General features: G+C 45.5%; 2 protein-coding genes across 15 annotated transcripts in view; one reads left to right on the top strand and one right to left on the bottom strand.

Moving 5' to 3' along the window:
• The window catches only part of alms1 (ALMS1 centrosome and basal body associated protein), a 12,314-nt gene extending 10,792 nt beyond the window's left edge, over nucleotides 1-1,522 (top strand). The window contains exons 19-20 of one of the 2 annotated variants that reach the window (XR_009130312.2): nucleotides 23-1,115; nucleotides 1,213-1,522. Coding sequence is in view for 1 of the 2 variants with exons in the window: in XM_058077506.2 (XP_057933489.2) it covers nucleotides 23-82 (60 nt within the window). In the remaining variant the exon portion in view is untranslated. Of the gene's footprint in view, nucleotides 1-22; nucleotides 1,130-1,212 lie in introns of those variants that run through there. The other variant, XM_058077506.2, reaches the window with a different exon arrangement.
• dctn1b (dynactin 1b) lies at nucleotides 191-24,484 on the bottom strand. Of its 13 annotated transcripts, none has more exons than XM_078796364.1 (30): nucleotides 24,353-24,484; nucleotides 18,168-18,416; nucleotides 16,555-16,633; nucleotides 16,424-16,455; nucleotides 14,432-14,452; nucleotides 9,890-9,907; nucleotides 9,033-9,053; nucleotides 7,909-8,091; nucleotides 7,121-7,318; nucleotides 6,831-7,035; nucleotides 6,659-6,737; nucleotides 6,418-6,577; nucleotides 6,164-6,268; nucleotides 5,885-6,076; nucleotides 5,688-5,804; nucleotides 5,447-5,599; nucleotides 5,206-5,366; nucleotides 4,212-4,380; nucleotides 4,052-4,120; nucleotides 3,760-3,972; nucleotides 3,531-3,692; nucleotides 3,226-3,357; nucleotides 3,033-3,161; nucleotides 2,826-2,968; nucleotides 2,612-2,772; nucleotides 2,051-2,181; nucleotides 1,756-1,951; nucleotides 1,414-1,487; nucleotides 1,233-1,322; nucleotides 191-1,082 (listed from the first exon to the last, which is right to left on the bottom strand). In XM_078796364.1, exons 2-30 carry the CDS (start codon nucleotides 18,396-18,398, stop codon nucleotides 945-947), a joined length of 3,762 nt encoding a protein of 1,253 aa, XP_078652490.1. In that variant the 5' UTR covers nucleotides 18,399-18,416; nucleotides 24,353-24,484; the 3' UTR covers nucleotides 191-944. The 13 variants fall into 13 exon arrangements, with proteins under 13 accessions (XP_078652490.1, XP_078652484.1, XP_078652485.1 ...); XM_078796358.1 differs by lacking the exon at nucleotides 24,353-24,484 and adding an exon at nucleotides 21,656-21,823; XM_078796359.1 differs by lacking the exon at nucleotides 24,353-24,484 and adding an exon at nucleotides 21,656-21,823 and having other exon boundaries at nucleotides 7,909-8,088.

Below are 24,484 nucleotides of genomic sequence, written 5' to 3'. Positions count from 1 at the left end.
GAAAGTGGTTTGGTCTTTCCAGAGAATCACCAAGCGTCTCCTGGAGAACCGGCGAGCTGCCACACGTGAAATACATTGGTAATTAACCACAGATACCATTTTAAAAAATGTTTTTACTTTTTTTTTTTACTGAGCCGAGCTGATTGTTTGAATTGATGGAAGGAATGTTTTATAGAATAAAACAAAGTCCAGCGTTTGACACACTTTATTGCCCGTTAAGTTCACATGAAAGGACTGTACGATGAAGCGCATTTTAACATATTCAACATCTTTTTTCTTTTCTGACTTAACCAACACTGAAGGTGTGGGATAAGCAGTACTATGAAGCTGCATTACTTCATCAGTCAAGTCAAGTCCGAGCATATTTGGATAAAACAGGTCTACCCCAATCCTTCACAATCTTTTTCAGAGACCACTTATTGATCAGTGGGTGGGTCTTTTGTAGGCTCTGATCTTGTATTGGTCAATACATGGTCTGATCTCCATGTGACGTAACCAGCTTTGTAGTTCTGCCTATCCGGAGTTAATCCTCAAATTTCTTGTGGATAAGGAGACATCCTGCTCCGTCCGTACAGGCCTCGGTCAAGAAGAATAAATAAAACCAGAACTTCAAAAGGCAGCTCAGTGTCTAAAAGTTGCGTACAAGTGCAAAATAAATAAATCCACATCAATTAAATAGTTGGCGGCAAACTAAAGAAGGTTAAAGGTGACTTTGCAGAGTCGTTATGTCGCTCCGATGTGCAAAAGTAGCCTCTAATCAATGTAAACATTACAGAGGACGGACGGTACGCTAACATGCTACACAAGGCTAATAAACGCTCATGGACCGGAATTCACATGCAGCATTGAGAAGCTACCTCAGGAGCCGACCTCGTGATGATGCAAGCTCCCGGGTAAGCGTCGGGGCGTGAAAGCGGCGGGCTCGGATGGCGACGGACCGATGCTCAGCTCCTCAGCAGGCTGTGGACGTTCTGGAGCTGACGCTGCGTCAGGACCAGGTGGTGGACCTGCTCCTGACCACGAGGACACGGTACCATCACGCGCCCCACCAGAACCTCCTTGCCTTGCTTCTCCTCCGTGGCCTAGAAAGCATCCAGAAAAATGCTTCATTTACAGTTGAGCATATTTTACATTCATATTTATTGTTTATAATATTTGACCATTGAACATACTGAATTCCAAAGGTGGTATTAGTGTTGCTTTGGCCTACAGACGACTACGCTAAGGAATACCTTGATGAAGCAGGTAGACGGGAATGTGGCAAAGTCGGACGACACTCGAGCGCCAGGTTGCTGTTTGACGACGTGTTCAGCGACTTCACCCTGAGAGACGACACGCACCAACGTTGCTCAAAATGGATGAATGTCGTGTGTGTGTGTGTGTGTGTGTGTGTGTGTGTGTGTGAGAAATCACCTTGAGTCTGTCCAGCGTATCTCGCAGAGACTGTAAGCGAGCCGTCTGCTCCAGGAGCTGAGCGCTGGGGGTCACTGGGAACAAAAAAAACAGGTTCAATGTCATCAATAGTTTTGTACTTAAAAAAAAAGTCTAATATTTACTTTTAATTTGTTAGTAGTTCTTTTGCTGTTTGTTTTTAAGAGAATTAGACTGGGATAGACTGATCAGTACAAAATGAATAATTGCGCCCTCTGCTGGCTGCTGCAGGTACTGCATGGTACTATTGGTAGCTCTATCAAACCAACGGATGGATGTATTGATCATTGATCATATTCCCCACCATCACCAAGTGTCACCCACCGGGACATTTCCCTGTGATGTCCACCACCTTGACGTTGGCGCTCATCTGCAGTAACGTCTCCAGCAGCTGGTCTGTCTTCCTGTAGAGGGCGCCAGAGAGCGCCGCCGCGGGCGGATGACCGCCGCCGTCCCTGGAGGGCAGCTTGGTGACGTGGAGGGGGGGCAGCGCCGCCAGTTGGCTGCGCATCTTCTCAGCCTGGAAGAAACATCAGATGATTTTTGGAAACGTGTTGCCCTCTGGTGGCAAAGAAAGGAGTGGCGTCCCCCCGCCCCTGCCCCGCGTCCCCCCGCCGACCTTCAGCCAGTTGTTTTCATTCTTCAGCTGCTTGATGCAAAGTCTCTGGGCTTCAATCTGACGAGTCAGCAGTGGCGAGTCCACCACCTGTACCCCCACGCCTGACGCCACGCCACCCGACATCAAGCCCGCTGTGGGTAGAACACGTGTTGTCAGACGGGTAAGATGACATATTATTAGATATGACATATTAGATATGACATATTATTAGATATGACATATTATTAGATATTACTTAGACGTGCAAAAGTTGAAAAATCTTTTTTTATGCAGCAAATCCCAAAAAGAGGTAAATGTGTGATATGAAACATTGGAATATTTTGTTTGTACCTTTTTGATCCTCTGCACATAAAGTGGGAGATTAAGGAAAAGGGGAAAAAGACCTCATGAAATATGACAGCATTATATATGATAAGATATAGTTAATATAATAATAAATTGTTAATAATATTAGTTAGCTTTTGTATGTATGTTGAGGTTTACTACTTCCTGGTGGGTGGAGTCATGTGGTGGCCCGCCCCTTAGCATCACGTGTACTGTGGTGTTTATTTAACCCCTCACCTCCTGCTGCTCCTGAGACAACAGACGCTATTCCCGACGGGCCTCGAACACCGTCGCCGGCCGCCTTGGATTGTCCGCTGACGCGCTGCTTAAGCTCCGCCTTCTCCGCCTCCAGCTGGTCGATGTCGGCCTGGAGGGCGTCCATCGTCTCCTCAAAGTCCCTGCAAGGAGGTTGCGTGACGATGATCTTTTTCAAAATGGATGGATAGCTTACTTCTCTTTCTTCTTGAGGAGGTTCTGAGCCTCGTCCAGTCGGGTTTGAATCTTCTCCACGCGCTCGTCGGCATCTCTGGAGGAACTGTCTAACTTCTTCTCCAGCAGACTGAGGCGGACGTTGGCCTCGCTCAGTTCTTCGCCCTGGAAAAGCCCAAATGTGATCACCTGACCACGTGACGGTCCAGACCGTAAAACGTGACATCACCTTAATCTTCAGCGACTTCTTCAGCTCCTTGATGACCGTCTCTCTGTCCTCCAGCTTCATGCCCAGACCTTCTGCGTCCGTGATCTCTGCTCGCAGGACGGCGGCTCGCACGTCCACGGGAGGCGGGTCCTGGCAGGTGACGTGATGCCACGGTCATCGACGCGCTTCCTTATAAACGCCAACAAGAACTCACCTTGGTCTGAGGCCTCTCGGAGTCGTACTCTCCCTCCTGCATGGCGGTGGCCATCTTGTTCATTGTGGCGATGACGATGCAGCAGGACTGACGCAAGCACTCGTACGGGTTGGCGCCCGGGCTTCCGTAAATCTGGAAAATGGACCAACGTAACCATGGCAGCCATTTTCTATATTAGCTACTGATGCTATCAGCGACGATATGAGATGCTGCCCCCTGCTGGTTCTCAGGCCATCCTGCATTTGTTGTGCATGAAGGAGACAGGAAGTTAAGTGTGCGGTGCCCGGGCACAGCAGGAAATGCACCTGTTCGCCGGCCTTAAACGCCACGTCCTCCAATTTGACGGCCGCCAGCCCCTCCTGCTCCCCCAGCGGTGACATCATCTGGGCCCCGGCGGCGGCCACCTCCTGCAGCACGGCCACCACCCATGTCAGGTGCTTGCGGCAGTCTGACAGGATGTCCGACACCTCGGGGGTGAAAGGACGTAGGACACGTTTAATAACATGTGGCGGAACTAGGAGTCGTCATGGTTACCTGCGACCCGAAGCTGAGCGCCGTCGGGATTCCCGGGGCGTCGGTGCCCGGCATGCGGCGGCGTATCTTTTTGCAGAACTGCCGTACGTCGCTGCAGGACGTCTCCAGGTCCTTGAGCAGCACGGCCAGGTCGGCCTTCTCCTGGCCCGCGTGGAGGAAGGCCCTCAGACGCCCCACCTCCACCGCCATGCAGTCCAACGCGCTCTGAGTGAACTGGAAAGGACAATCCACGCTTAGCGCGGCGCCAACGCCAACGCCAACGCCAGACGTGTCTTCTGTCATGCGGGCTCACTCTGATGTGGTCTGCCAGCTGCATGGTGCAGTCTTCGCTCTCCTCCGCCAGGTGGATGCTGTACAGGTGCTGGCAACACACGCTCTCATTCAACCTCAACATTGTTACACGACACATGCAGTACATGCAGTACATGCAGTACTACTACATTCAGCCCCACCTGATAGTACTTGATGGCCTTGGTCAGCGGCTCCACGTTGACCGTCTCATCCAGCTGGTCTTTGTGCAGCAGGTCTATGAGAAAGTCCAGGGACCGCTCGTGGACGCTCATCTCAGGGTACAGAGAGCCGATCTTCTTGTAGACCTCCACGCCGCACTGGGACAGGGCTCTGACCAGCACACAGGAGACATCAGACCAGGGGTCTCAAACTCACGGCACGAGACGCTAGTTTGAGGCCCCCACCTTGACACAAGTTTAATGTTGAAATGACAGCTTAAAGCTGTGTGCACATCGGACACAATGAACATGATTTTGCCCCGCCCATACTGTTACCCTACCCTGTTACCCCGCCCTGTTTTGCTTTGGATTAGCAATGACGCTAAAGGCTTATGACGCTGGGTACAAATAAATGCAGGAAATGATAAAAGGGAAAATACACGTCAAGATAAAGCATCTCATCAAACATGTTGTTAAAGTTACCACGCTGCTCCCAGATGGAACCATGCTACCATGCTAACTTGCTAATTGGGTCAAATTATGAAGTTTCATTAATGTTCATGTTAAAGGTTAAATAACTGTTAATACTGTACATTTGAATATGAAAAAAATCATTTCTCTACCAACTGTATGTGGGTTCTTACGTTTTGTTTTATTATTTTACTTGATTTGTTTTTATTCTTAATTTGTTTATTTTTTATATCTTTTTTTGTGTTTAGAAAAATAAAAATGAAGATATTTGAGAAGAGTGGAATGTTTTATCAGATATTTTGGTGTGGAAAACCGGAACCAAAGTACTGAAAAAGTGTAGGGTATAGCAGAAGCAAAAGCATTGAAGATAGTTTTGGTTTTTTTTTGAAAACCTGATGCGGACCGGCTTCACCCAGAACCTAGCTCCGGTGGCCCCCAGGTAAATTGAGTTTGAGACCCCTGCATTAGACATTAGACACCCAGGTCCCTCAGGGGTGACGTCTGATGGGGTCAAAGGGCAACCTACTGTTCATATTTGTGGAGCGTGGCCTGCAGTAGACTGAGGGAGTAAACCAGACCGCCGGCGAAGCTCAGCTGCTCCCCCAGGGACCCCCTGAGTCCAGTTCTTTCCACGCAGTTCTCGTTGAGGTCAAACTTCTCCTGAGCTTGCTTGCTGACTAGCTCCGCCTACACACACACACACACACACACACACACACACGGATGTAACAAGTGTGTTTTCACTACAGACTGTAAAAGGTTGAAACCTTGCAGACGAGTCGTGGGATGAGCAGCAGCACCAAGATGCAGTCGTGGTCTCCACCATGACGGAGGAAGGACTCCGGCATGAAGGTGGTCAGGAGGGACACGTGTCGGTTGGCCTGACTGACCTCCATCTTCCTCAGCTCCATCTCGATGGCCTGCACGCAGCACGTAGACACGCCGGGGCGGCATGAGACCTCCTCATGTGGTCCTCCACTGGAGGTATCACACGGCACATCACCTGACCTTAGCGTAGGCCTTGGTCTCGGCAAACTTGATTTTAAAGTCAAACATCTCTGCGGGCGGCTGCTGTTGGAGCTCCACCGAGGCTTCCTGCTGGCTGGTGAGCTCTCGGTTCACTTCCTGTTTGTGTGGACAAAAGGACCAATCAGGTGCTTTAGTAACTCCATGGAGAAGATCTCCTGCTGCACCATCTCGTCTACCTGCAGGTGAGCCGTGAGCTCGCGGTACTTCTTGATGGTCTGCTGGTAGTCAGCGACCGTCTCCTGCGCGGCTTCCACTCGCTTCTCAGCCTCTCGCACGCGGGCCCCGCCCAGATCCAGCATCTCCCTCAGCTCCAGCTCCGTCTCCCGGGCGTTCTCCTGCAGCTCGTCGTTCATCTCATTGATGGCCTCCTGCAGCCGGACCGCGATGGACAGCAAGTCCGATCAGACGTCGGCAAGAGCATTGTTTCTTCGTGTCTGAACAGGAAGTCCACCCACCAGGTCTGTGACGGTCTCCCTCAGCTCCCTGACCTTCTCCTCCAGATCCAGGTTTCTCTCAGTCAGGGTCTCCACCATCTCCTCAGCCCCCAAAGCGGCATCCACCTCCACCACAGATGATGTTGTTATCAATAACTGATCAATGCTTGGTGCTTGACCTACTTTTCATATTTCATAACATCTCATGGATCCTTGGCCTCAAGGAAGCATTTTCATCTCTCACGGTGGTCTACTGGGGGTCTCGTGAGTCTTACCTGCTCTTTCAGCTCATCAACGGTCTTCTCTGACACTGACATTTCTTCCTGCAGCTTCTCCTTCTGGCCCCTCAGAGCATCCAGCTCCACGTTCTTCTTCTCCATCTGCTTCTGCAACTTCACATGCTCCTGCTTCTCAGATGCCGATAGATCACGCATCCTGACGCAGAGGAGAAAGAGTTAGTATCACCTCCTCCACCTCCAAGTGATCCAGCTTATGAAGACGTGTCAGCAGACTCACCTGACCAGGGCTTCCTTCAGTCTGCTGTTCTGCTCCTCCAGCTGCTTGACATGGTAGCTGGACGCAGCGCCATCAGAGCCTGATTGACGTCACAAAGCATGACAAGCTGTGATTGATTGATTGATTGATGATGATGATGATTTCAACTTGAGGTTTGTGCTCCGAGTCATGCCTTTCTCTTCAATCTCGTGTTTGAGGATCTCCAGGTCCATTGTGAGCTCCTCCACCTTCTCCTTCATGGAGTCTACCTCCAGCTGCAGAGACTCGGCGCGCTCCTCAGCCATCTCCTTGTCCAGCGTGGCCATCTCGATGGCATCGGCGGTGTCAGACATCTCCTCCATGTAGTGCTCTTTGGCCTCCAGGGCTTCTTTGGCCTCCTGGGCACAGACACGCCACAAACACACATGTGTCCACCTCCACCTTCACCTTCACGTATGTATGCACCCCAACCCCGCCTCCTACCCTTTTGGCCTCCTTGAGTTGCTTCTGCAGCTCGGCCTGCTGCTCCTGCATCTTGGACCTCCACTCCTGCAGCTGTTCCAGCTGGATCTTGTGCTTCTCCAGCTCCTTCAGCTTGGCCTTGTCCTCCGTGCGCTTCATCTTCAGGGTCTCCAGCTTCTCCTCCAGGTCCTTCACCTGAGCCCGCAGCGCTTCCTCCTCCTGAAACAGGAAGTGAGATGTCTTATCTAGCTCACCTTTCTTCACCACTTCTTACTCCAATACCACGGAGGTTAAAAACACGCGTGTTGTACGCCACTCTGGCCCTCCCACAAGCAACGGCCCGTTTTAGCAGTCACACGTTTGACAGGCTGTTGGCCAAAAACAACCGCACCTGCGTCGCCATGGTGACATCCTCCTGAGGGGGAAACGTCATTAAACGTCATTAGAGATGGGGGCTGTTGGTTTTGGAGTTATTGAAACAAACGATTGGGGAAGATTGATAGGAAACTTCTGGAATATATGGTGTCCCTCCTGGCTCTGTCACGGGGAACCCAGGACTTCAATTCTCGAATTCAAATACTTTTTTTGGCTGATTTTACACACAAGATGTGTCTCGAGGTCTCGTAGCATCAAACCATGAAATCAAACGTTATCGCTGTTAGCTTCCTTTGGAATTACCAACATTCCCGATTCCAATGTATTCATTCATTTCACTCATCTTGGGGCATAACTGGCTCACTTATGGAAGCTTGATCATTTATGGATCAGCCTCGTTATCCATCATCATCCCAACCACACCTCACCCTGACCTTGCTGGGGGCGGGGTGCAGGGGGGGAGGGTTCCCCGGAGAGTGGAGTGTGGGGATGACCGGGGCGGCGAGAGGGGTTTGGGCGGGCGTGCTGGGCTCGCTGCTGCTCATCTCCCCAGCCGATGCAGAGGCCGAGCCGGATGTCTGTCCCTTGGCCGTGGACCCGGGGGGGCGGCTGGTCTGCTGGGGGAGAAAGAGCGAACGTGGTGAATTATGTGGGAATAGAAGGACAAATGGCAACATGATGATAACACAGTAAAAGAGTGTCCAGAGAGCGGCCATTTTAGTTCAGATATCCCAACATATACAGTACAGCAGGGGTCTCAAACTCGCGGCCCATGAGACGCTAGTTTGAGGCCCCCACCTTGATACCAAAGTTTAATGTTGAAACGACAGCTTAAAGCTGTGTGCACATCGGACACAATTAACACAATTTTGCCCCGCCCGTACTGTTACCCTACCCTGTTACCCGCCCTGTTTTGCTTTGGATTAGCAATGAAGCTAAAGGAAATGATTTGGAATAAAAGGGAAGCAAAAGCATTGAAGATAGTTTTTTATTGATTTTTTTCCAGTTTTTAATAAATGCATTTTGGGTTTTTCTTTGAAAACCTGATGCGGCCCGGCTTCACCCAGAACCTAGCTCCGGTGGCCCCCAGGGAAATTGAGTCTGAGACCCCTGCAGTACAGTATTGACCTACAGTGGATTCCTTTTACATGTTTAATACACAAAACAATACACTCAAACCTCGGTTATAGCCAAAAACGAGTGTGACAGCTACCTATATAAGCCACCATGGGGCCAAAAAAATGTTGTGAGTGGCGGCAATTTGTTAAAGAAGTTGAGAAACACTATGGAGGTCAAGAATAAACTTGAAGATGATTTCCTTTATCATTTGGAATTAGCACCTTTATTTATTAGCTATAATTATCGTTTTCTGCATGTGAAACTATATTGACATTACTTCCTATGGAAAAATGGCCTTGGTTTTCTTACGTTTGAGTTTTCATCCGACCTCCTGGAAGGAAAAGTGAGGTAGTGAGGTACAACATTTGCTGCTTGAAGAACACTCGCTAATGCCAACTAGCGGAAATGGGAAGCCCTAGGAAATTGAAAGCAGGCTCACCTTGGGCCTTCTGGCCGTGGTCTGAAGAGGGAAAGAAGTAGGAGAGGTCAAAGGGCAGGAGTAGGGAGGAAGAGGAGGAGAGCAGGGAAGGGCAAGGGAACAAACAGGCAGGGTTAGTCATTGAAGGCATCAACAGCAAGTCCAAGTTTGCTTCCACGCGTTTACTTTCATTTTGGTTGGTAGACTTGAGGCATTCCCAAATAAATCACGGATGCAAAGTTTAAATCGTTGTTTCTCTTCTCCGCTAGCATCACGTAGCATCCAGACATGATGGATGCCAGACCCTCTGCTGGACCACGTGAGCCAACCACTCCGAGGGACAAAGCGACTGGCACCGCTGCTGTGACATGAATGACTGCATTGTGTCCAATGGGCCGAGGACCAGAACAGAACCAGGACCAGGACCAAAGGCAGTGACACGCCGCATCCACCACAATTCATCATAAGACACCTGAACGTGAAACATAGTTACACAAGTTTCCAGCTTCCAAGATTAAGAGTTGCAGCGTGAAGCCGGGACTTGAAGAACAAACAAAGAGCATCTTTTCTGCTGACTAATCTCCAAGCATCCTCTAATTGCACGGAACTTTCCGCACGCCGACTCCCTCTCGCTTCCGTCGCTTTGGATGGTTTTATTGGATTAGCGCGAGACCATTCGGCGGAATTTAGCCCGAGCTAACAGCTGTACCAAATAGGAGCTGACAGCCTCTTAAGCCAGAGCGTCACACAGCCTGCTCGCATGGGAATCTGACACCGGGTAAACATGACAAAGCAAAAAGTCACCGCCGCTCAAATGCAATGATGGACAAGTGACCTCCTCTACAAACATATAGAAGCATCATGGCGGTGGTCTGTACCTTGCGAGGTGCTGGAGTCTGTCTCATCATATTTGCCAGAGAAGAAGACACACACAGAGACACAGGTGATAAGACAGGAAGACGAGGCGTTTAAGGACAAACAGACAATCAAAGCAGTCAGCCGCTGTAGCGATGCAAATGGCCACGGAGACGCTCCCCCAGCCTCCCTGCCGTCGTCCTCCTCCTAATCCCGGCGCCTCGCTTCCCTCTCGGCTTGCGAAGAGCCCTCTGACGAGGGAGACGCCTTGCCTCCCTCCGCCTTTTGTCCCCGCCTCCTCCCTCCTGATCCTGTCCTCCGTGCTTCCTTCCCAGCCAATGTCCTGCTCCTGCATTACATCACCATGCGCCCTCTCCCCTCCCTGCGCCCACCCGCTCATCCATCGCCACGGCGACCACAGCAAGGGAGACGGTTAACTGACTGGCGGCGTGACAGAGACGCAAAGAGACAACGTGGAGGACTGAAAGGGCGGAGAAAAAAGCCACAAGACCACAGATGTGAGCCTCTCCCGTCTCCTAGCAACGCCCATGCATCCTTCTGAGGGCTGCTAGTACAAGTCATCTGCCGTATGAGCGACGCCGTGTCATTTAAAAGACCATGCGTTTGCATCAGTGGGGTCAAAAATTGAAGCCCTAAAATTTGTACATTTTTTGTCAAAAATTGACGCCCTAAAATTTTGGCGTTTTATGCCATTTTTGGGTGCTCCTGGGGCCCCTGTTGAGTGTGTGTAAGGTTTCCTGTTTTTTTACCAGAAAAGTGCATTAGAAGCAAGTTGAAAAAAACTATTAAAAAACGACATACTGACCCCTTACGTTTTTTGTCAAAAATTGACGCCCTAAAATTTTTTACATTTTTTTGTCAAAAATTGACACCCTAAAATTTTGCCGTTTTATGCCATTTTTGGGTGCTCCTGGGGCCCCTGTTGAGTGTGTGTGAGGTTTCCCCTGTTTTTTTGACCAGAAAAGTGCATTAGAAGCAAGTTGAAAAAAACAGAAAAAACGACATCCTAACCCCTTACGTTTTTTGTCAAAAATTGACAGCCTAAAATTTTTACATTTTTTGTCAAAAATTGACGCCCTAAAATTTTGGTGTTTTATGCCATTTTTGGGTGCTCCTGAGGCCCCTGTTGAGTGTGTGTGAGGTTTCCCGTTTTTTTGTCAAAAATTGACACCCTAAAATTTTTACGTTTTTTGTCAAAAATTGACACCCTAAAATTTTTACGTTTTTTGTCAAAAATTGACAGCCTAAAATTTTTACATTTTTTGTCAAAAATTGACGCCCTAAAATTTTGGTGTTTTATGCCATTTTTGGGTGCTCCTGAGGCCCCTGTTGAGTGTGTGTGAGGTTTCCCGTTTTTTTGTCAAAAATTGACACCCTAAAATTTTTACGTTTTTTGTCAAAAATTGACACCCTAAAATTTTTACGTTTTTTGTCAAAAATTGACGCCCTAAAATTTGGGCATTTTATGCCATTTTTGGGTGCTCCTGGGGAACCTGTTGAGTGTGTGTGAGGTTCCCCTGTTTTTTGACCAGAAAAGTGCATAAGAAGCAAGTTGAAAAAAACAGAAAAAACGACATCCTAACCCCTTACGTTTTTTGTCAAAAATTGACGCCCTAAAATTTTTACGTTTTTTGTCAAAAATTGACGCCCTAAAATTTGGGCGTTTTATGCCATTTTTGGGTGCTCCTGGGTCCCCTGTTGAGTGTGTGTGAGGTTTCCCGTTTTTTTACCAGAAAAGTGCATTAGAAGCAAGTGGAAAAAAACAAAAAAAACGACATCCTAACCCCTTACGTTTTTTGTCAAAAATTGACGCTGTAAAATTTTTACATTTTTTGTCAAAAATTGCAGCCCTAAAATTTGGGCGTTTTATGCCATTTTTGGGTGCTCCTGAGGCCCCTGTTGAGTGTGTGTGAGGTTTCCCGTTTTTTTGTCAAAAATTGACGCCCTAAAATTTTTACGTTTTTTGTCAAAAATTGACGCCCTAAAATTTTTACGTTTTTTGTCAAAAATTGACGCCCTAAAATGTTGGTGTTTTATGCCATTTTTGGGTGCTTCTGGGGCCCCTGTTGAGTGTGTGTGAGGTTTCCCCTGTTTTTTTGACCAGAAAAGTGCATTAGAAGCAAGTTGAAAAAAACGGGAAAAAAACAACATACTAACCCCTTATGTTTTTTGTCAAAAATTGACACCCTAAAATTTTTACGTTTTTTGTCAAAAATTGACGCCCTAAAATTTGGGCGTTTTATGCCATTTTTGGGTGCTCCTGGGGAACCTGTTGAGTGTGTGTGAGGTTCCCCTGTTTTTTGACCAGAAAAGTGCATTAGAAGCAAGTTGAAAAAAACAGAAAAAACGACATCCCCTTACGTTTTTTGTCAAAAATTGACAGCCTAAAATTTTTACGTTTTTTGTCAAAAATTGACGCCCTAAAATTTTTACGTTTTTTGTCAAAAATTGACGCCCTAAAATGTTGGTGTTTTATGCCATTTTTGGGTGCTTCTGGGGCCCCTGTTGAGTGTGTGTGAGGTTTCCCCTGTTTTTTTGACCAGAAAAGTGCATTAGAAGCAAGTTGAAAAAAACAGAAAAAACGACATCCCCTTACGTTTTTTGTCAAAAATTGACAGCCTAAAATTTTTACGTTTTTTGTCAAAAATTGACGCCCTAAAATTTTTACGTTTTTTGTCAAAAATTGACACCCTAAAATGTTGGTGTTTTATGCCATTTTTGGGTGCTTCTGGGGCCCCTGTTGAGTGTGTGTGAGGTTTCCCCTGTTTTTTTGACCAGAAAAGTGCATTAGAAGCAAGTTGAAAAAAACGGGAAAAAAACAACATACTAACCCCTTATGTTTTTTGTCAAAAATTGACACCCTAAAATTTTTACGTTTTTTGTCAAAAATTGACGCCCTAAAATTTGGGCGTTTTATGCCATTTTTGGGTGCTCCTGGGGAACCTGTTGAGTGTGTGTGAGGTTCCCCTGTTTTTTGACCAGAAAAGTGCATTAGAAGCAAGTTGAAAAAAACAGAAAAAACGACATCCCCTTACGTTTTTTGTCAAAAATTGACAGCCTAAAATTTTTACGTTTTTTGTCAAAAATTGACTGTCCAAAATTTTTATGTTTTTTGTCAAAAATTGACAGCCTAAAATTTTTTACATTTTTTGTCAAAAATTGGCGCCCTAAAATGTTTACATTTTTTGTCAAAAATTGCCGCCCTAAAATTTTGGCGTTTTATTCCATTTTTGGGTGCTCCTGAGGCCCCTGTTGAGTGTGTGTGAGGTTTCCCCTGTTTTTTTGTCAAAAATTGACACCCTAAAATTTTTACGTTTTTTGTCAAAAATTGACGCCCTAAAATTTGGGCGTTTTATGCCATTTTTTGGGTGCTCCTGGGGCCCCTGTTGAGTGTGTGTGAGGTTTCCCCTATTTTTTCCCCTGTTGAAAAAAACTGAAAAAAACGACATACTAACCACTTATGTTTTTTGTCCATAGTGTAGCCCGGGGCCCATTTTTACTTTATTTATAAAAATAAAAGTCACCACTAGTGATCTATATTATCAAATCCTACACTCATTTGATTTGTCATCTACTAGCATCTGATAGCATTGAACATTTGAATCTCACCTCCAATGTGTTCTTATAAGCAGCGAGGTGTTGCGGTCAAAGACATCACGTCATTTAGAAATATATCATAATACAGGTCTCAGGTTTCAAGCTAAACTCGGAGTCCTGATCCTCCAGGGGTAACGCTGCTATCACGTTAGCCAAAGATGATTCAGAGAGCTGTGATAATATCCTCTTGAGCTTCACTAATCTTCTCTACTCAGCAGGCGGGGAGCGACGTCTAAGAGGATTTATTCAAGAAAGGATGCTTGATGGTGATCGTGAGCAGTCAAACCCAAAATACTTCATTGTGTGGAGGGGGGGGGGGTCGCGGGTCAGGCCGGCGTGTAGGCGGTGTTTCTGTTACGACAACAAAATCACACGGGAGCCTGTAAGAGTGTTTGGGTCTCCATTACTGTTCACGTGACAGGAAATGTCCTTTGTTGAAATATTAAACTTCCTGTCAGGCTGAGTGGCCGTCAGAGACCAGCTCCGCCTCCACGACGTTACAGAAAGGGAGGGGTAACAATGTTTCCCAGCACTCCTTTCGAGATGGACGGTAGGAGAGCATAAAGCCCAACAAGGATGACAGGAAGTCAACAGACTGCAGGCGGAGGGCGGCCCTCTTCAACTCGCCCGCTCTCTTATATTCAAGCGACGTCTCTTAAAGGGCGTGTCACGTTAAAATAAGAATAAAGATGGCCTCATGGGTTCATCATTGAAGCAAGCATTATGCTGATCCACGGACAAGCTAACAGCTAAAAGCATAGTCAGGTGACAGGAAGCGGTAGGCGCGGCATCTTTCCATTTGCTGAATTTGGGAAACAAGACAAGTTGGTGGGGTCGAATGAGGGGCACGGCGGCCCTGTTGCCATGCAGCAGTGCGGCGGTTACCACGGTTACCACAGCAGCCTGTGACACGAACACATTAGCAAAGCCAGAGAAACATGCGGCACCTTTTTGGGCTTGACTCCTCGCTGCGTGGTGGAAGGACAGAAGGAAAGGATGGGAGGAAAGGGAGGAAGGGAGGGTGAGGGGTTAAAGGTCAGGCTGGTCAGTGGCATGCGAGTGGAGGTGATCGGGACAGTAGCAACCCGTTGATGGATCACAAACAAAGATAAGAAATATCTTCACAAACATCACATCTGTCGCACACACACAAACACACACAAACACACATGTTGCTGATTGAGAAAAATCATTCATCTTTATTGATTTCATCATTTAAGTCCAAATCAGCCTAATAATGACATCAACTGAACACTCATTCATCAACTATTCCTGTACAATAACCAAAGTTAATGAGGCCAGTGAGGTTTTACACAGCACTGCCGCCCTCTAGTGGACAGATCGGAACACTGCCAACAAATGCACGTTTATGGAAATTAAACCAAGATTTCTAGACTTTGAAAATTCAAAAGTTATTGCATTAATTACTTAATTAAATAATTTAAAAGAACTGGCGTAAAATCTTAGTCCGAAACAACAAGCAATTTGGGAATTTGCAGGCGAAAGTCCGAAACAATAAGCAACTTGGGAGTTTATAGGCTAAAATCCGAAAACAACAAGCAACTTGGGAATTTTGTAGGCTAAAGTCTGAAACAACAAGCAACTTGGGAATTTAGAGGCTAAAGTCCGAAACGACAAGCAACTCGGGAATTTTGTAGGCTAAAGTCCGAAACAACACGCAACTTGGAATTTATAGGCTAAAGTCCGAAACAACAAGCAACTTGGGAATTTACAGGCTAAAGTCCAAGCAACTTGGTAATTTTGTAGGCTAAAATCCGAAACAACAAGCGACTTGGGAATTTTGTAGGCTAAAGTCCGAAACAACAAGCAACTTGGGAATTTGCAGGCTAAAGTCCAAAACAACAAGCAACTTGGGAATTTACAGGCTAAAGTCCAAACAACAAGCAACTTGGGAATTTTGTAGGCTAAAATCCGAAACAACAAGCGACTTGGGAATTTTGTAGGCTAAAGTCTGAAACAACAAGCAACTTGGGAATTTACAGGCTAAAGTCCGAAACAACAAGCAATTTGGGAATTTTGTAGGCTAAAGTCTGAAACAACAAGCAATTTGGGAGTTTATAGGCTAAAAAGTCCAAAACAACAAGAAACTTGGGAATTTGCAGCTAAAGTCCGAAACAACAAGCAACTTGGGAATTTATAGGCTAAAAAGTCCAAAACAACAAGAAACTTGGGAATTTGCAGCTAAAGTCCGAAACAACAAGCAACTTGGGAGTTTATAGGCTAAAGTCTGAAACAACAAGCAACTTGGGAATTTAGAGGCTAAAGTCCGAAACAACAAGCACCTTGGGAATTTGCAGCTAAAGTCCGAAACAACAAGCAACCTGGGAATTTATAGGCTAAAGTCCAAAACAACAAGCAACTTGGGAATTTAGAGGCTAAAGTCCGAAACAACAAGCACCTTGGGAATTTGCAGCTAAAGTCCGAAACAACAAGCAACCTGGGAATTTAGAGGCTAAAGTCCGAAACAACAAGCAACCTGGGAATTTATAGGCTAAAGTCCAAAACAGCAAGCAACCTGGGAATTTGCAAGTGTCGTGACAGAAAACAAGCCAAAAGTCCCGAATCTGGCAACGCTGGCGCCAATGCTTTGTTTATATGTGACAGGAAACAGGTCCACCGCCAAAGCCAAACTTAACACAAACCGACTTTGCTAGGAATTGATCCTGGTCTTCCAGCATGATGCACTCTTAGTGGGGACATTTGGACCATGCATGGACATACTGTGTTGTGAGGACATTTCTACATTCCCAGTAGAGCCTTCAATGACGGAGTGCCAAAGAGCAGTTTGAGGGCTTCAGACCAAGTTGGGATTACGTGCTAGGCAGTTAGTGATGGAGATTAGGTAATATGCGTTATAAGAGTACTTTTATATCTACACGCAGTATACAGCTATGTGACTGTACCATGATGGGACTCACCAGTTTGGTTGACTTGGACGTCTCCAGCATGTCTGCGGGGATAGGAACAAGGACTCAGACCACATGAACTATTTAGACACAGCTTCTTTGGAGCCACTGTTACTTCTATTGTAGAGATGACAATGTAATACCTCGTTTGGGAACCTTTGTGGTGCTGGACTCGGGGGTCTCTGGGGACGTGGTGTCGGCGCCATCATCAACCAGCTGGATCTACAACACCAAGCGGCCGTCAGTATAATCTTCAAGCACTACACGGACCTGAATATTGATAGATGCTTGTTTGCTTTCTTAGCATAAATGAACAGTATATATTCCCTCCATTTTACATTTATTAAGCACCCTCTAGGCCAGGGGTCTCAAACATGCGGCCCGCGGGCCAAATGTGGCCGCATAGTTTGAGGCCCCCGCCTTGATATGTTATGTGCGGCCCGCGAAAGTTTGATATGGATGCTGTATGGTATCATGTACCCAGAAAAAAATATTATGTTTGATTCATGTTCATGTTAAAGGTTAAATAACTGTTAATAGTTATCCTCCCTATCCGTGTGGAAGTGGTAAGTTTTTGGCTATTTAAGTTGAAAGGAAATAACTTGAAGGCTACCGTTTAGGTCGCTAGCGCTCTAGTTTGCGAGTTAGCATGTGTCTCAAGACCCTGCAGTTGCGCAATATGTTGTAAATAAAAAGAGTATAAATGTGACTATAGTCGTGTTATATTTATTTATTACTGATTGATTGATTTTCTTTATTCTTGATTTGTTTATTTATTTTTCATCTTATTTTGTGTAGAAAAATAAAAAGTAAGATATTTGAGTGGAATGTTTTATCAGAGCTTTTCTTGTAGAAAATCGGAACCAAAGCACTGAAAAAGTTTGCATATTTTTCTGTTTTTAATAAATGCGTTTTTTTGGGGGGGAAAACCTGATGCGGCTCAGCCTCGCCCAGACCCTAGCTCCAGTGGCCCCCAGGTAAATTGAGTTTGAGACCCCTGCTCTAGGCAATATGAAAAATGTATTGTCCAAGGGAATTTTGTATGTTTCTTTGGTCCAAACAGGAAAACAAAAACAGGAATGCAGCCTGAAGCAGCAGAAAATCTTGGAAGTGTGCCGGGAGCAGAGTCACCTCAGACCCACACGAGGCTACTGCATCAATGTGGTATTTATAGCTAATGTGGTACCATGTAAAAGAGGCTAGATCAGGGGTCGGCAACCTTTACTATGAAAAGAGCCATTTTACCCAATGCCCACTGAAGAAAAATAGCCTGGAGCCGCAAAACATATAGTATGTTTAAAACAACATTGGAGGGAATTTGGGGGTATCAAAGTAGTTCAGATAAGAAAAGACGAGTTGGAGTACTCTTGCTAGTTTTGGAGATAAACTTACATAAATGTATGTGTAAACTACTGTAAACGTAAAAACAAGTTCCCATGCCGCTGTTTTTAAATTATCTCGAATTTATTTTTTAGATTTGTAGGTAAGTATTACTTGTTTTTCTCCATGTACTGAACTGGATAGCAGTCAGAACTCACTCAGGATGCATTCATGGTCTCAGACAAAGTTGGATTTTTTAAAACTCATTACAAAAGATGTGCATTTTCTCCACTCGGGTGTTAAAAATATTCAAGCATCGCAAAGGGAGCCACAATAAAGAGGCTGAAGAGCCACATGCGGCTCTGGAGCCGCAGGTTGCTGACCCCTGGGCTAGATGTTCTCTAATGTTCTCTGCCCCCGGTGGACATCATCGTACCTGCGACTGTCTGACGAATATGCCGTGATTCTCCTCGCAGGTGAAATAGCGCTTGCCCTGCACGGTGCCGTCGTTCTTGCCTTTGGCCTCGTCCAGGATGACGCCGACCCATTTGCCCGAGGCGAAAAGCGTGGTGCCGATGTAGGCCACCGTGCCGCGCTGCCCCTTGCCGATCACCTCCACCAGGGAGCCCACCTTGGCTGGCCGGCCGCCGCCGCCGTCCGAGCTCATCCTGACGCTGCTGGCGGTCTGTGTGAGCACAGAGTAAAGAATGGGACAGTTACCTCCTTCAGTTTGATTGGTGCACCATTGTAGACGACCACAATGTATCCCACTGTTTTGCTTCTTCTTACACTTTTACACGTATGTGACGGTTAAGAAAGTTCAAATGTGACATAAAAACATTCCCTTGGCAGGATTAAATGAAAATGATGGAATAATGAAAAAGGGTGCAAACGCCTGTTGTAGCCACCTACATGGTGTCATTGTGCTGTGGACATTATGGGATGCTGCTTAAGTGCCAGGACAGGAAGTAGATGCTGTGTCATTGTGGGATGAATCAAAGGCATCAAATATTATCGGTGATGCTGTGCAGCAACATCATCCTGCGTGCCGCCGTGGGACTAACGATGACTCAGCAGAGTTTATTATTACTATCCTCCCTCTCAAAACGCAGGCAAACAACCTCTGCAGCTCCTTGGGACAAAGCAGAATTAAGACACAATGAAGCAACCGGCGCCGTAGGACCGCATCCTGGTTGGGAAACAGTCCTTGCTAAACGCCAACGCACACGGAAAGTGGACACATAAGGGCGAGCTCACACAAAACATACAGGAAGGAGTGCAAGCACAGAGAGTGTTTTGTTTCTGTGTACGGTCACGTCACAAAAATCTGTCCGAGAATGTTAATGAAGGTAAAACCACGGTGTCTAAAGGATGCCGAAGTATAAGCCACAAGCCGGGGGCGGCCCTTAATCGGGTCTGAACAAGAATTACAACCTGAGAAGAAGTAATAGTATTGCATGAATTACTTCATTAAATAATTTAAAAGATGAACTGGCGTAAAAACTTAGTCCGAAACAACAAGCAACTTGGGAATTTTGCAGGCTAAAGTCCAAAACAACAAGCAACTTGGGAATTTAGAGGCTAAAGTCTGAAAAAACAAGCAACTTGGGAATTTAGAGGCTAAAGTCCGAAACAACAAGCGACTTGGGAATTTAGAGGCTAAAGTCCGAAACAACAAGCAACTTGGGAATTTACAGGCTCAAGTCCGAAACAACAAGCAACTTGGGAATTTACAGGCTAAAGTCCGAAACAACAAGTAACTTGGGAATTTAGAGGCTAAAGTCTGAAACAACAAGCAACTTGGGAATTTACAGGCTAAAGTCCGAAACAACAAGCAACTTGGGAATTTGCATGCGAAAGTCCAAAACAACAAGCAACTTGGGAATTTTGCAGGCTAAAGTCCAAAACAACAAGCAACTTGGGAATTTGCATGCGAAAGTCCAAAACAACCAGCAACTTGGGAATTTAGAGGCTAAAGTCCGAAAAAACAAGCAACTTGGGAATTTAGACGCTAAAGTCCGAAACAACAGGCAACTTGGGAATTTACAGGCTAAAGTCCAAAACAACAAGCAACTTGGGAATTTAGAGGCTAAAGTCTGAAACAACAGGCAACTTGGGAATTTACAGGCTCAAGTCCGAAACAACAAGCAACTTGGGAATTTACAGGCTAAAGTCCGAAACAACAAGCAACTTGGGAATTTGCATGCGAAAGTCCAAAACAACAAGCAAGTTGGGAATTTGCATGCGAAAGTCCAAAACAACAAGCAACTTTGGAATTCATAGGCTAAAGTCCGAAACAACAAGCAACTTGGGAATTTTGCAGGCTAAAGTCCGAAACAACAAGCAACTTGGGAATTTATAGGCTAAAGTCCGAAACAACAAGCAACTTGGGAATTTACAGGCTAAAGTCTGAAAAAACAAGCAACTTGGGAATTTAGAGGCTAAAGTCCGAAACAACAAGCAACTTGGGAATTTAGAGGCTAAAGTCCGAAACAACAGGCAACTTGGGAATTTACAGGCTCAAGTCCGAAACAACAAGCAACTTGGGAATTTACAGGCTCAAGTCCGAAACAACAAGCAACTTGGGAATTTATAGGCTAAAGTCCGAAACAACAAGTAACTTGGGAATTTAGAGGCTAAAATCCGAAACAACAAGCAACTTGGGAATTTTGCAAGCTAAAGTCCGAAACAACAAGCAACTTGGGAATTTTGTAGGCTAAAGTCCGAAACAACAAGCAACTTGGGAATTTATAGGCTAAAATCTGAAACAACAAGCAACTTGGTAATTTACAGGCTAAAGTCCGAGAATGTTAATGAAGGTAAAACCACGGTGTCTAAAGGATGCCGAAGTATAAGCCACAAGCCGGGGGCGGCCCTTAATCGGGTCTGAACAAGAATTCCAACCTGAGAAGAAGTAATAGTACCACGCGTCCTAGAAAAACGTCATACATCTTCCTAAAAGGTTTCGTGCTACACATCACGTCCTACAAAACAACAGTGCCTAAGTACGTACGTGTGTTCCCTGATGTTGCTGCTCGCAGCTGACGGCCAATCAGGGCTAGCTGAATTATTTAGCGCCATTCTACTCTTTCAACACACGCAACAAATTAAACACCAACAAATGCAAAGAAACACCGCCAATCTGCAGGCTATGCTAACTCAATGCTAAGCTACGTCAAATGTATCTTAGATGTGTAAAACTGTGTTTAAAAAAAGTGTTTTTGTGATCCTAAAGATGCTACGCCGTTACGCTTAGATCAGTCACAAATGAGCACATGTCAGCTAAAACGTTTTTAAATGTTTTGTACTATGAATGTTGTATTTGTCATCTAAGATGCAATACTACCCTTGGTAATTGGTAATTCTGCAATTCTGTGCTATGCTAGGCTAGGCTAGGCTATGCTGCCCATATCTATCAAAGACTAGTTTGGAAGCCATATTACTTAAAAATGTAATACAGTCATATATAAAAATGAAATAAAATTATTTGAAATATGCTATCTATGCTAAGTCAGATTGTTTCACTTCAAATCTTGACTGATGTGTTTTGGTGCTCTTAAGGGGGAACGAGCATAAAGATGTTATGCTACGCTATGTTGTGCTATGCATGGAAGCTATTCTTACTAACAGACGAAAGCAGGCTTAAAATTTCTATATGTAATAAAATATATGACTGATGATGTCACACGGATGACAAACAGGAAGTCCACTGCATGTCGTTATTAGCGTGTCACAGTGTGTTGATAGCCAGCCACCTGGCGTACGTCATCCTACATTATGCCGGAGTTACGGTCAAGAACCGGACCTCGGGAGCCCAAAACGAAAAGAGGGGACAAAGCGAGCCGCTGAAATGGATTTGAAACGGTTCATTCAAACGGCGACACACGGCGGTGTCCATTGATGCTAGCAGATCAAAGCGCTCACCCGGCTGAATGCACTCCTCCTCGTTTGTGACATGTTCCTGCCAAAACAATAGTCCAGCCTACAATGGAGCGATGACGAGAAGAGTGATGCTGAGTCTTTCCAGAACCATCCTTATCCTGATGCTGTCCCTAAAGTTCACATTTATCCTCCTCCTTGGTGGTCACACCAGGGGGGGGGGGGGGGGGGGACGGACACCAAGAAGAACTTTGTGATCCACGGCACTCTGAATGAAATGCAGAGGCTGGAAGCAGACCGAATGCATCAGCTGAGCGCAGGCACTGTTATACACTCCTGTGTGTGTGTGTGTGTGTGTGTATGTGTGCTGGTTTTAATGCGAGGGAGGCTGGTCATGCCCAGACAAAGCCACTGGGTCCTAAAGCCTGCAGAGACAATGACAATTCTGGTTGCGTCTACTATATATCTATTGCTACATTGCTGTTTCCCACCTCCATGTGCCTTCTCATGCCCACCACTTTGTAGAGAAGCAGGCTTTGCTACACATCTTAAAATGGAGTCTGGAGCTGTATGCTTGATCTTTGAATTTTCCAAGCTAGCATGATGTTGATATTAAAATATGACATGTTTGTGTCCTCCTAATGTTTGGTTGCTGTACTGTATGCGATAAAGTGTGCTTCTTGGAGCTACCACCGTGTCAGAGACAGGCATGGACAAATATAGCAAATATAATAAAAAAAGTGTTTTTGTGATCCTAAAGATGCTACGCTGTTACGCTTAGATCTGTTACAAATGAGCATGTCAGCTAAAAATGTTGTTTTGTACTTTGAATGTTGTATTTATCATCTAAGATGCAATTTGAATGTTGTATTTTGGTGTGTCTTCTACTCTGTTTACTTGTTTTATTCAACTCCATTCTTCTGTAAAGTGTCTTTGAGTATTTTGAAAAGCGTTATACAAATAAAATGTAATATTATTGGGATAGGCTCCAGCACCTCCCGCGACCCTTGTGAGGATAAGCGGTACAAAATGAATGAATGAATATTATTATTATTATTAACATTAAAGCTACAGACACAAAAACATAGTAATTATTCCCAGTAGGGCTTACATAAAGCTTGTGCGACTTCTTTTAACATGGTGAAAAATGGTATAGAATGGAGCACTTGACCAGATAGCTGCCAAACCTCCGCTTTCAAAAAAAAAACAACAATTGTGAGGTGTGAGCGTGGACAAAGGACTGACGTGATGTGACGCTATGTTGTGCTATGCATGGAAGCTATTGCTACTAACAGACGGAAGAAGGCTTAAAAAATGCTACATGTAATAAATTATATGACTGATGATGTCACACAGATGACAAACAGGAAGAGGATAGTATGGAGCATTTGACCACATAGCTGCCAACCCTCCGCTTTCAAAAAGAACAACAATTGTGAGGTGTGAGCGCGGACAAAGGACCGACATGATAAGCAGTAATGCATCAAACCTCAAACAAAAGGCGGCCGGGTGAGAGAGAGTGAGGATTAACTTCCTTCTGCAAGCCAACACGACTGCATGGCTGGATGTTTTTTCCACCACCACACCTCTTTTGTTAGTCTGCAAAGGACAGCTTCCAGGAAGGAGAAATGGCCTCATCGCTCCTAGCCGGCTGAGTCATGGATCTACTTTATGTATATTGCTATGAATACGAAAGACAAAAGTATCGGGAGACATGGCTCTTCAGTCGACAGGAAATGAATAAAATGAAAGAAATACTGAAGCGCTGTGAACACTTTCGGGACGATAGTGATGGCCGTCGTGCAGCATGCTTGAATCAATGCATGAGACGCTTGTGATTTTCGTCCCTAACCCCCTGCCGCTGGCCAACCCCAAAAGGGTAAAGGAAGTTGGAGTGTGTAAATATTATTACGTAGCATCTCCTTGCCTCTACACGGCAGCACACAGGAACTAGCGCCTGATGCGGTTTGGATGGCAAGGTGGGTCTCACCATTAACAGGCGGTACAGTGGCGAGGGAAACCCCCAAGGACTAATCTGTCCCGTGGACAGGAAGCAAATCAAAGCAGTTCCTGGAGAAAAGGTCTTTGTGGGTTCCCTCATGCCACTGGAGGTCCAACTGACAAAATACCCAAGCGCTGCATTGTTGGTTTTGTGTATCTTTCATTCAAATGCCGCAAATGAATGTTTGTCTATATATGTAAAGTATGCATCTTGTATGTACAGTATATGTATATATATAGATTTTTTTACACACATCAATTAAGGCCAACAGCATCCTGTACTGTAAACCAATTAACACCTACTTATTATTATTACATATCTGTTGGCAAAGTAGAAAATAAAACACATCAAAGCATGAGGTGACATTTTGTTCCTCAACCAAACTTGACTGAATGATATAAAAACAGTGACAATTCAGATAATGATTAATTCGTTAAAATCAGCCTAATACTAATTCCTCAATTAGGATGAGCTGCCTCATATATACATTGTTTTTATTATCACCATTATCACCACACAAGCTCAGTACACAGCAGTTATGTTATTTAATGCGTGTCATTTATATTAATTATCCATCAGCTGTCAGAGGGACACTCCCTAAGCTAGCTTGTTAGCATCGGATAGCTCCCGCTAGAGAAAAAAAACGTCCCACTAAAGCACAATGCGAGTCAAAATAGCTCTGAATGGGATTTGTGGGCTTAAATTGTCTTTCTACACGGACAAACACCGCCGAAGCCTACCTGGTTTTATCCGTAAATCAGGCTGGCTGCTCGGCTTCTGCCACTCGCATCCATCCATGGAGGTCAGAGCGGAGTGGACCTGCTGAGGTGTCCGAAGGGATGCCTGAACAGATCCGCAACGAGGAGCCACGT

This window comes from Doryrhamphus excisus, linkage group LG14, assembly GCF_037039965.1.
Source record: "Doryrhamphus excisus strain RoL-2023G ecotype Guam linkage group LG14, RoL_Dexc_Guam_v1.1, whole genome shotgun sequence".
NCBI classification, from domain to species: Eukaryota; Metazoa; Chordata; class Actinopteri; order Syngnathiformes; family Syngnathidae; genus Doryrhamphus; species Doryrhamphus excisus.
Note: the sequence above shows the minus strand (reverse complement) of the source record. Positions and strands in the feature narration are given on the sequence as shown.